This window comes from Danio rerio, chromosome 20, assembly GCF_052040795.2.
Source record: "Danio rerio strain M-AB ecotype USA chromosome 20, GRCz13ab, whole genome shotgun sequence".
Taxonomy (NCBI): domain Eukaryota; kingdom Metazoa; phylum Chordata; class Actinopteri; order Cypriniformes; family Danionidae; genus Danio; species Danio rerio.
Window position 1 is genome coordinate 55,197,219 of NC_141040.1, and position 12,488 is coordinate 55,209,706.

General features: G+C 36.8%; 1 protein-coding gene and 1 long non-coding RNA gene across 9 annotated transcripts in view; one reads left to right on the forward strand and one right to left on the reverse strand.

Moving 5' to 3' along the window:
• Nucleotides 1–378: 378 nt before the first annotated feature.
• On the reverse strand, nt 379–4,747 carry LOC147832351 (uncharacterized). The gene is made up of 3 exons (XR_015519210.1): nt 2,010–4,747; nt 1,264–1,949; nt 379–944 (listed from the first exon to the last, which is right to left on the reverse strand). It is a non-coding gene; the product is annotated as an uncharacterized LOC147832351 (long non-coding RNA).
• Nucleotides 496–12,488, forward strand: part of pals1b (protein associated with LIN7 1, MAGUK p55 family member b) — a 77,713-nt gene continuing 65,720 nt past the window's right edge. For 4 of the 8 annotated variants that reach the window (XR_015517420.1, XR_015517423.1, XR_015517424.1 and 1 more), the window contains exons 1-2: nt 496–616; nt 6,400–6,722. Coding sequence is in view for 1 of the 8 variants with exons in the window: in NM_001177747.2 (NP_001171218.2) it covers nt 6,467–6,722 (256 nt within the window). In the remaining 7 variants the exon portion in view is untranslated. The remainder of the gene's footprint in view (nt 617–6,399; nt 6,723–12,488) is intronic. The other 4 variants (XR_015517425.1, XR_015517426.1, XM_087296294.1 and 1 more) reach the window with 2 other exon arrangements.

The window sequence follows — 12,488 nt, forward strand, 5'->3', positions numbered from 1 at the left end:
GCTGCTCCTATCATGTCATCCACTTTTCTCCGTTGTGAGTTGAGTACGCCTCCATCGCCGTGTGCGCGTTTTAAAGGCTATTTACGGGCGCACCTGACCTGACGCGGGGACCGGATCTCTGGACTATAGGACTAGCTTTAATCTCACCATTTTCATAATTCAATTGCTATGTCATATATTTTAAAATATTTAAATGTGTGTTCTTAAGGTTGGAACGACGGGAGTGTTAATAATTAATTACAGGAAGAATTTTCAGTTTGAGTGAACAATCCTTTATAAACACTGGGGGGGCACAAACTCTTTCTGAGGGGGCCTGAATGTGAGTTAAAATCGATATGGTTAATTTGTATGTTAAACACATTTACTAGCCTACTGACCGCTTCAAAGAGATTTCTCGTGTTAGGATATGATGGAAGCAGTAGTGTTTGTGGCGGTAATGAAGAGGGTGGTGTGCGTCTGTCAGGTTTAAAGCAGATTTACTGAGCTCATGAAATCACCGCTGATCCACTTGAACCTCAGACGCCTGAGCTGTGGGCGCTCACACATCCTGACTTCCGGACCTGATTGGAAACATCGCCCCGTTCTCCACCAGCAGACCTGGCGCTTCATGCTAACCGTGAGTGAATGACTGATGCTAGTTTTGTTTTGTAGTGTTTGTCGCTGGTTTTGTTTGTGTTGAAAGGTAATAATTGGCTAAAAGGAGTCTTGTTCTGTTCAATTGGTCAGTCAAAGGGTTCACTAGGGTTAATTCATGAACTACAGCAATAAAAATGTACGGAAAATAAAACAGTAGAAGAAAACCGAACCAACAACATTAAGCTGATGAGTTAAAGACTTGTTTACTCGTAAAATATACATAAACATTAGGCTGTTAAACTTATTTACTAGTAAAACCTACATCACACTGTACATTACAACATTAGGCTGTTAAACACTTTTATTCACTCGTAAAATTTACATTACAACAACATTAAGCTGTTAAACACTTTTATTTAATCATAAAATCTACATTACACTATACATTACAACAACATTAAGCCGTTAAACACTTTTATTCACTCGTAAAATCTACATTACAACAACATTAAGCTGTTAAACACTTTTATTTACTCGTAAAATCTACATTACAACAACATTAAGCTGTTAAACACTTTTATTTACTCGTAAAATCTACATTACACCAACATTAAGCTGTTAAACACTTTTATTTACTCGTAAAATCTACATTACAACAACATTAAGCTGTTAAACACTTTTATTTACTCGTAAAATCTACATTACAACAACATTAAGCTGTTAAACACTTTTATTTACTCGTAAAATCTACATTACAACAACATTAAGCTGTTAAACACTTTTATTTACTCGTAAAATCTACATTACAACAACATTAAGCTGTTAAACACTTTTATTTAATCATAAAATCTACATTACACTATACATTACAACAACATTAAGCCGTTAAACACTTTTATTCACTCGTAAAATCTACATTACAACAACATTAAGCTGTTAAACACTTTTATTTACTCGTAAAATCTACATTACAACAACATTAAGCTGTTAAACACTTTTATTTACTCGTAAAATCTACATTGCAATAACATTAAGCTGTTAAACACTTTTATTTACTCGTAAAATCTACATTACAACAACATTAAGCTGTTAAACACTTTTATTTACTCGTAAAATCTACATTACAACAACATTAAGCTGTTAAACACTTTTATTTACTCGTAAAATCTACATTACAACAACATTAAGCTGTTAAACACTTTTATTTAATCTTAATCTACATTACACTATACATTACAACAACATTAAGCTGTTAAACACTTTTACTTACTCGTAAAAACTACATTACAACAACATTAAGCTGTTAAACACTTTTTTTCACTCGTAAAATATACATTACAACAACATTAAGCTGTTAAACACTTTTATTTAATCTTAATCTACATTACACTATACATTACAACAACATTAAGCTGTTAAACACTTTTACTTACTCGTAAAATCTACATTCCAACAACATTAAGCTGTTAAACACTTTTATTTAATCGTAATCTACATTACACTATACATTACAACAACATTAAGCTGTTAAACACTTTTACTTACTCGTAAAATCTACATTCCAACAACATTAAGCTGTTAAATACTTTTATTCACTCGTAAAATCTACATTACACCAACATTAAGCTGTTAAATACTTTTATTCACTCGTAAAATCTACATTACACCAACATTAAGCTGTTAAACAGTTTTATTTACTCGTAATACATTACACTATACATTACACCAACATTAAGCTGTTAAACACTTATTTACTCGTAAAATCTACATTACACTATACATTACATCTATCTATATATCTATGAGGGCGCTAATGCTATGTTTATTGCTGCAACTATGGTATTGCATGGTACAGTAACTGGTTACTTTTATGAAATAAAAATTTAAATTATGTATCTTTAGTATTTAAACAGGAAAATATCGTGAAAGCAATCTTGTTTACACTTTAAATTACATTTAATTTCTTTATTTGTTTATTTTTGTTTGAAGCAGAATAAAATATTGTTAAAAATAATGTCTAATGTAATATTGCTTCTACTGTACTGGACTGGACTGAAATAATGAGAAGAGCACAGTTTCTGTGTATTCATTTTTATTTGTTTGTTTATTTATCTGTAAGGTAGAACACTCTATTTGTTATCATATTAAGCAGATCAAGATGTAACAATACAAGATAATCTGTCATTATTATCACTAGTATTGTGTTGAGGAGTGAGCAAAACAGATGTATGTGCGTTTCATCCCAAGGAATTAGCATCTCTCTTTAAAACCTGTGTGTGTGTGTGTGAGAATTAATCTCAGATGAACAGATGGTCGTCTTTCACTGCCATCTGTTACTTTAAACAGCTGAACATCTGCATGTGTGTCTGTTTAATGAAACTTGATTTGTTCCTTTCAAGGAAGTCAATTAAGTTTTGCACTTCTTCCATTTAGTGCAATCCAGGCTCATTCTGATCACGTACACCTATATACATTTCTGGAGAGCGCCAAATATGTCCCAGAAGCGACTTTTTTTGCGGATTTTGTTTTTGTGAATCCACCAGAGGCTGCTGTGTACGATTTTTTAGATCTCAAATTTCTCTCGCGAGTGCCGAGATATATCCAGCTGCAGACCCGCAGAACTACACACGTTTCTGGCACACACAGTCTAGCACGCACGATTTAGGCAAACCATATATGCTAACTAACTAACTGCTTAGGAGCATTATTAGCCCCTTTCACACAGTGATACCGGTAAATATCTGGAAAATTTCCGGAACGACTTTACCGGTATATTCAAAAAAGCGCTGTTCACACAGGCGTGGACGTTACGGAAATTTTCCAGAAAAGACCATTCACACATCCATTCCAAAATACAGGTAAATTCTGACATCATTCACCACAAATGAGCTTTAAACGGCTGCGCTTGTATTTGTAAACATTTGACTAAATTACAAACTCTGTGGATGATCAATATTGTGAACAACTTTCGCAGGATCACTTTCGCATGTCGAGATGTTCATATTATATGCGTGTGCAGGCGCTCACAGGCACACGCAAAGCTTGAAGGTAAACAAACAACAGCTTATCATAAGCATCTCATCGATGATTATTTACACAGTTGGCATTAAGAAGAACATATAAACGTGATCTGACTAACTTCTAGCAGCTAAATGTGTCTGGAAAAATATTCAAAGGTTTTTATTCTCACAAACCGCGCGGACGTAAACGCGTCTAACTGTTGTGATTCGCTAAAGCAGACGTCTCACGTCAACACGTTCTAGACGTGCACGCGCTTATTACGGCAATCTTCCTTCTGCACAAATTCCGACAAATTGCCGGTAATGTTACAACTTCTCTTTCCGGAAAATAGCCAGAACGAATTTACCGGTATTTTCAAAAAGGACCTGTTCACACATACAAGCTTTCGGAAAGGTCTGTATGTGTGAAAGGGGCTATTGCCTCCTATTGAATTTCAGAAATATAGTTTCCCCTTTATATCATTATTCTATAATAAAGATCATTTTTGTCACGATCACCAGCGATCGTATTCAGTTAGATCGCTGGTTCTCACTCACAACAAACCATGGACTACACTTCCGCCTTTTCCTGGACTACATATTCATACATGCACTTTGCCCAGACACACATGCTTACTCATGTAGACTGATTACACTCGCAACACCTGAGGATTGTCAGAGACTGATTGCACACCCTACTTAAGCCACACATTCACCCTTTCAGTTTGCCGAGTAACTCTACTAGTAACACTACAACGTGTTCTCCTTGTCTTGTTATCCTGTTTATTGACCTTAGCCTTGTTAGCTTTTTTTTGTCTTAGTCTGCCGCCTGCCCTACAATCTCCCGACCGTTATATGACTACGATTCTGGACTGTCTCAATATACCTGTTTACACCTGTATTGACCATTGCTTGCCTGACTACGATTAAACCTGCATTTGGATCCAACTTCTGTTGTCAGTGTCACTCCCTGACGTTACAATTTTAACATCTCTGCTGTTTCTGAACTCAAATTATGTAAATAAGAATATTTTGTTACAGACACTTATGACTTTATTCATGTGTCCACATTCACAAAGAAAACATAATAGACCGTCTAATTGTAGGTTTAAGTGTAATAAACTAATTCAGGATCTTAATATTATCATACTTGGTTCAAATCTCTTTGTTGTAAAATATAAAAAGCAAACAATAATGTGTCGTATTAAAATGAATTAGCCTACTATAGTTAATCATTTAAACAATATATAATTTAGTTTATATATTATATTATCTTAACTGAGTGATTATCACTACTGTCTTTTACTAAACTGTTAGCAACTGTTAGTATATATATATATATATATATATATATATATATATATATATATATATATATATATATATATATATATATATTATCCCCAGTCTCTCCTTCCTCAAAGAAAGACATGTCCGTGGGGTTGAGGTGATAATTACAACTAATTAATCTAATTATTTTAGTATGGTTCGAAAAGACTATAGTATCTACTGTAAATTACTATAGCATGACTGTTGTGTGTTGTAGTATAACAAATTGTAGAAAACTACAGTATTGTCTAATTTGTGTATATTACTATAGGTGTTGTGTTACCATAGCAACTATAGAGTTAACACAACAGATTAATTCAGGTACTGTACTATAGAGCTTTTTCATGGCTGCTGCATGGAGGGCGCTATAGCGACCAGCGTCTTCCGGTAGAATGCTAAAAACTTCCGTGTACAGCGTGTACAACTGGTAATTTGCGCTCCGAAAATGGGTTTCAGTTACGTTTTTAATGGATAACAATGTTTTAGTGACACACCACTTAGAAATATGTCTGTGAAAGCCGTTATAATCTGTCACATGTGGTTCAAGCGCGTCAGAAATACGAAAAAAACGTCCCCTAGTTCACGTCTCTGCCGTCAGAAATACAGTGTCTGTTTGCGTTCCCGGCCTGTCAGCTGTTAGCTCAGCGGCTCTTTAACACACACACACACACACACACAGAGAGAGAGCAAAAAAAGAGAGTACTGGCATGAAACTTAACAGGTATGAAAGTCGTGCAATTTACAAAAATGACCAATAAAAGTCTGTTATTGATCCTCTGCTGGCTGATTTGCTGTTCATTCTAATCGTGAGCCGTTTGTGTTTTATTTCGTGTGTTGTTTTTACCACGGTTTGTGTTTTTCTGTCATTTCGAAATGACACTAGCCTGTATTTTCACTTTATCACAGTTATTAAATCAGTGTGTCAGTGGCACAGTACAGGCTACGTGTGTGTGTCAAACATTTTGGTGAACTACATTAGTTTGGGCTGGTTATATATTTGAAATAAAGAGAAAATGTTGACTTTAGCGATGACAAGGCTTCATTTAAACTGCAGAAGATGCCGTCTGACAACGAGGGAAAAACGCCTCACAGCAGCTGTTTTCCATCCCATTAGATCGCATTTCTTTAAGTGATCAGTCCAGGAGATGGTGCTGATGGACAACAGAAGTAGTTCAAAGAGGATAAAAGCAGGTAAAATAGATTAAAACTATCGTTTCAAAGCTGTCCAAATGTGACTGTTTACACGCATCAGCTGCCGACCGGAAGTTCTTCGCATTCTCCTTGCGCATACACGCAAAGCATAATGGGTAATTTTGCGTTCCAAGAAAAAGGTCTATAGAATGCCTCAGCAAACAGTGTTTACTATACATTGCTATCTTGCTATTTCAGTCTTCAGATCAGTGATTTCAGCACATATAGAAAGTGTCTTGTTTTTTGTTTCAGTGTGTATAGAAATTGTTTCTTTTTTTTTTTGTCCTCTTAACATGTTTTTCAGAGAATCAAGGGATCCTAAAGTTATCAGTGTATCCTGCTCTGAACGTGTACAGTGTTGGCTTTTTGCCATGTTAACATTACACATGAACGGCGAGCTGACGGAGGACGAGGAGGAGAATGATCCTGAAAATCTCACGTCTTCAAACCAGATGGAAAAAACTGAGGAGGATGCAATGATGATGATGACGGTGAAGGAAGAAGAAACCGACCTGCACTCTTCTTCATGTCTTAAACCTGCCCAGAGAAGTGATGAAGGCCTTGGTCACGTGTTTTATGATGGGATGAACATCACAGAGGCATCTTCAGAAGAGAAGAGCACAACAGGTGAGAGACTCTAGAGGATTTAAGACATCAAAATACTGCAGTAATTGAAAGTAAATGCTATAGTGTTTGTGAACCACAATATAAAAAGTACAGGAATGAACCTGTTGATGTAATTCTACAGTTGCTATGGTAACCCAACAACTATAATAATATAAACAAAGTACTTGAATGAATCTGTTGTTATAATTCTACAGTTGCTATGGTAAGGCTACAACTGTAGGAATATAAACAAAGTACTTAAACCTGTTGGTGTAATTTTACAGTTGCTATGGTAACGCAACAACTATAGTAGAATAAACAACCTACTTGAATTAATTTGCTATAATTCTACAGTTGCTATAGTAACCCAACTATAATATAAACAACGTACTAGAATGAATCTGTTGTAATTCTACAGTTGCTATGGTAACCCAACAACTATAATATAAACAAAGTACTTGAATGAATCTGTTGTTATAATTCTACAGTTGCTATGGTAACGCTATAACTATAGTAATAAAAACAAAGTACTTAAACCTGTTGTTGTAATTTTACAGTTGCTATGGTAACGCAACAACTATAGTAGAATAAACAATCTACTTGAATTAATTTGCTGTAGTTCTACAGTTGCTATGCTAACCCAACAACTATAATAATATGAACAAAGTACTTAAATTAATCTGTTTTTGTAATTCTACAGTTGCTATGGTAAGGCTACAACTGTAGGAATATAAGCAAAGTACTTAAACTTGTTGTTGTAATTTTACAGTTGCTATGGTAACGCAACAACTATAGTAGAATAAACAACCTACTTGAATTAATTTGGTGTAATTCTACAGTTGCTATAGTAACCCAACTATAATATAAACAACGTACTAGAATGAATCTGTTGTAATTCTACAGTTGCTATGTTAACCCAACAACTATAATATAAACAAAGTACTTGAACGAATCTGTTGTTATAATTCTACAGTTGCTATGGTAACGCTATAACTATAGTAATAAAAACAAAGTACTTAAACCTGTTGTTGTAATTTTACAGTTGCTATGGTAACGCAACAACTATAGTAGAATAAACAATCTACTTGAATTAATTTGCTGTAATTCTACAGTTGCTATGCTAACCCAACAACTATAATAATATGAACAAAGTACTTAAATTAATCTGTTTTTGTAATTCTACAGTTGCTATGGTAAGGCTACAACTGTAGGAATATAAACAAAGTACTTAAACCTGTTGGTGTAATTTTACAGTTGCTATGGTAACGCAACAACTATAGCAGAATAAACAACCTACTTGAATTAATTTGCTGTAATTGTACAGTTGCTATAGTAACCCAACTATAATATAAACAACGTACTAGAATGAATCTGTTGTAATTCTACAGTTGCTATGGTAACCCAACAACTATAATATAAACAAAGTACTTGAACGAATCTGTTGTTATAATTCTACAGTTGCTATGGTAACGCTATAACTATAGTAATAAAAACAAAGTACTTAAACCTGTTGTTGTAATTTTACAGTTGCTATGGTAACGCAACAACTATAGTAGAATAAACAATCTACTTGAATTAATTTGCTGTAATTCTACAGTTGCTATGCTAACCCAACAACTATAATAATATGAACAAAGTACTTAAATTAATCTGTTTTTGTAATTCTACAGTTGCTATGGTAAGGCTACAACTGTAGGAATATAAACAAAGTACTTAAACCTGTTGTTGTAATTTTACAGTTGCTATGGTAACGAAACAACTATAATAGAATAAACAACCTACTTGAATTAATTTGCTGTAATTCTACAGTTGCTATGGTAACCCAACTATAATATAAACAACGTACTAGAATGAATCTGTTGTAATTCTACAGTTGCTATGGTAACCCAACAACTATAATATAAACAAAGTACTTGAACGAATCTGTTGTTGTCATTCTACTGTTGCTATGGTAACGCTACAACTATAGTAATAAAAACAAAGTACTTAAACCTGTTCATGTCTTTTTACAGTTGCTATGGTAACCCAGCACCTATAGTAATATAAACAAAGTACTTAAATAAATCTGTTGTTGCAGCCATATCACCCTGCAGCCCAAGATCGGTGACTCATTGAAGCTAAGCAGGGCTGATACTGGTCAGTACCTGGATGGGAGACCACATGGGAAAACTAGGTTGCTGTTGGCAGTGGTGTTAGTGAGGCCAGCAGGGGACGCTCAACCTGTGGTCTGTGTGAGTCCTAATGCCCCAGTATAGTGAAGGGAGCACTATACAGTGAGCACCGTCTTTCAGATGAGCCGTTAAACCGAGGTCCTGACTCTCTGTGGTCATTAAAAATCCCATGGCACTTCTTGTAAAGAGTAGGAGTGTAACCCTGGTGTCCTGGCCAAATTGTCTCCATCGGCCCTTACGATCATGGCCTCCCAATCATCCCCATCCACTGAATTGGCTCTATCACTGTCTCTTCAATGCACCAATAGCTGTTGTGTGGTGAAGCACTGGCGCCGTTGTCCTGTGGCTTCTGTCACATCATCCAGGTAGATGCTGCACACTGGTGGTGGTGTAGAGAGACCCCCCCCCCCCCCTCATAATTGTGTCTCCGGATGACTTACTATTTCAGATGAGATTCTGAAGTGCGCATCCCATGCACACTGCGCTATCCCATTATGCCCCGCGAGAGAATTTATGAATAGGAGTGAAGCGACGCAACTACCAAGACAGGTCACGTGACCATGACAAAATGGCGGATGTAGTACGTCCAAATTCCATTCATACTTCTCACATTCATACTGTATAAAACGTACTTTTCTAACAGCCGAGTCGTACGTTTAAATTCAAATGCAGTATCTACTATTATTATGTGAGCTTGAAGCTTGGAGTAATGATGCCTGAAGTCCAGCTTTGCATCCCAAGCAGGAGCGTAGCAACCGGAGGGACGGGCGGCATACATGCCCCCTCACTTTTAGAGCCAGACCATTTAAAAACAGGTGATTAATAATTATATGAATTCAAACTTTTGGATCCCCCTCAGCTTTTAATAATGTTTGCTCCGCCCCTGATCACAAGAATAAATACTATTTAAAAAGTAATGTTGATAAATAATCTATAATATGATGAAATATTTTAATAATGATATTTCAGCTTTGCAAATATATTGAAATAAATCTTGAAATTAAAAATATTTCACATTTTTACTTTTTTTAATCATATTTTTGAGCCACTAATTGCAGCCTTGGTGAACTTAAGAGACTTTCAAATACGTCTCAGACAGGAATTGGCTGCAGTAAAATAGTTTACCTGTGTGATCGCGTGCCTTACAGCAAACACCGGAGCAAGACTCTTAACCTCAGGCTTCTCAGGATTGTCCCTGTAAGAAGTGCACTGTGTGTCCTTTAAGATAAAAATCCCTGCTACACCACAGTTGACAGTCTAGACTCAAAACACTGTGGACTGAAATCAGTATTAAAGCACTTTTCACACTGTTATGTTTGGCAATTTGCACAGCAATTTGGGACCAAACTAATGGTATGTTATATAAATGCTGTCTTTTGACAAAGATTTGAAGGTGAAGTGTGTCATATTTTGATGTTGTTTGAAATATATCATATATAATTTACAGTTTTGTCTCACCCTCATTCCAATCCACATGCAGAAGGTGTTTACAAATCTATAGACAACCAGAATGGGAATTTATTTGTGTGTTGTTTGTTAGTAACTTCCCTTAAAGGCACAGTTCACCCAAACATTCTGCCCTTGTGTACTTAGGAAAAGGTGTTGTAAGTGTGTGCGCCTGCGTGCTCATTTGTGTGTGTGTGTGTGCGTGCATGCATGTTTGTGTGTTTGCAATTACAGCCTCAAGTCTTTTTGAATATGATGCCACAAGCTTAACACACCTGTCTTTGGGAACTTTTGCCCATTCCTCTTTGCAGTACCTCTCAAGCTCTATCAGGTTGAATGGGAAGTGATGGTGCACAGCCATTTTCTGATCTCTCCAGAGATCTTCAATAGGATTTAGGTCTGGGCTCTGGCTGGGCCACTCAAGGACATTCACCAAGTTGTTGTGAAGCTACTCCATTGATATTTTGGCGGTGTGCTTTGGGTCATTGTCCTGCTGGAAGATGAACCGTTGCCCCAGTCTGAGGTCAAGAGCACTCTGAAGCAGGTCTTCATTCAGGATGTCTCTGTACATTGCTGCATTCATCTTTCCCTCTATCCTGACTAGTCTTCCAGTTCCTGCTGCTGAAACACATCCCCACAGCATGATGCTGCCACCACCATGCTTCACTGTAGGCAGGGGCGGACTGGCCATCTGGCAATCCTGGCAAATGCCAGAAGGGCCGGACCATTTTTTAAATGTGGGCCGGTCAGCTATTTTTTTATTTCATTATTTTTTCATATGTATAGTCTTTTAAATGTAGGCAGCTTTTATCTCGTGCGAGATTTGAATATTATGAGGATGATGGTGATAATAGTAAGAATAACAGTAAATGTTAAGCATTGGCCCAATCAGCAACAACCGGCTGGTTTCGAGATGGGCCGACCCAATCTGAGGTTACGCAGACGTAATCAAAATTTGGCAAGAATGTCAAACAAACAGTAAGTGCAACACTAGCTAATTGTCAGAGATGGACCATAAAAAGGGAAAGGCAGTCAAGTCAGACATTGCCAAATACATAAAATTAACTGAACTAGTCTCGAAATGGGGCAGTGCAGTGGCGCAGTAGGTAGTATTGTCGTCTCACAGCAAGAAAGTCGCTGGTTTGAGCCTCATCTGGGTCAGTTGGTGTTTCTGTGTGGAGTTTGCATGTTCACGTGGGTTTCCTTCTGGTTTCCTTTACAAGTCACATGCTATAGGTGAATTGGGTAGGCCAATTGGAAATTGGGTAACCCAGTAATGGGTTGCAGCTTTGAGCAAGTGGTGCTCGCTGCAGAGCCATTTGGGCGAGCTGAGCTCCAGCGAGGGGGAGCTTGAGCTTGAGCTCCACCTTTTTTGCACTTCTTCTACGAGTGATGTCACTGGGGGTAGGCGTAGGGGTGGGGTTGGTGTACGCATTAAAACAGCTGACAGGAGGCAGAGCAAGAGCTCATGCTCCCCCTCACTGGAGCTCAGCTCTGCTCAAATGGCTCTGCAGCGAGCACCCTCTCGCTTTGAGGGCATCCGCTGTATAAAACATATGCAAGATAAGTTGGCGATACCCAGATTAATAAAGGGACTAAGCCGAAAAGAAAATGAATGACATGATTGCATATATGAATGGGTTGTTTTTGTTTCAGTCACATACATTACAGTTTTTCTAGTTTGCTTTGACCTGGTTAAAGAAACTAGGTTCCTCTTCATTTTCATTATCACTATCCCAGCAGAGCAGAGGACCGGTCTTGCAAATGTGTAAACCCTTTCTCATTGGGTTGACACATTTTCCCCACCATTTTTCCAAACAGTTAACACAGATGTCATTCAAGCAGTCCAAACTCCATTGTTTTAGTTTTGGTAACCAAACAGAAACCATCTATTCCTAACTATTAAAAGCTACCAACATCAGTATGAAATCCCTGAAGCACCGGTTTGACACTCCTTCACACAAATCTTCAATTAGCCATCATTCTGCAAACCTTATAAAACGATGGAAGCTCTGTGTTGTTCTGTGCCAGCATTGATGGAGGAGGTCAATATGGCTATGTCCTATACTCCCAATAGATTTGACTGTATATTAGTTTACATGTGTTTTCTCTAATATTTACAGTATTTTATTACTTTTGTCTGTTTTTTTATATACAGTATTTCAGTTTT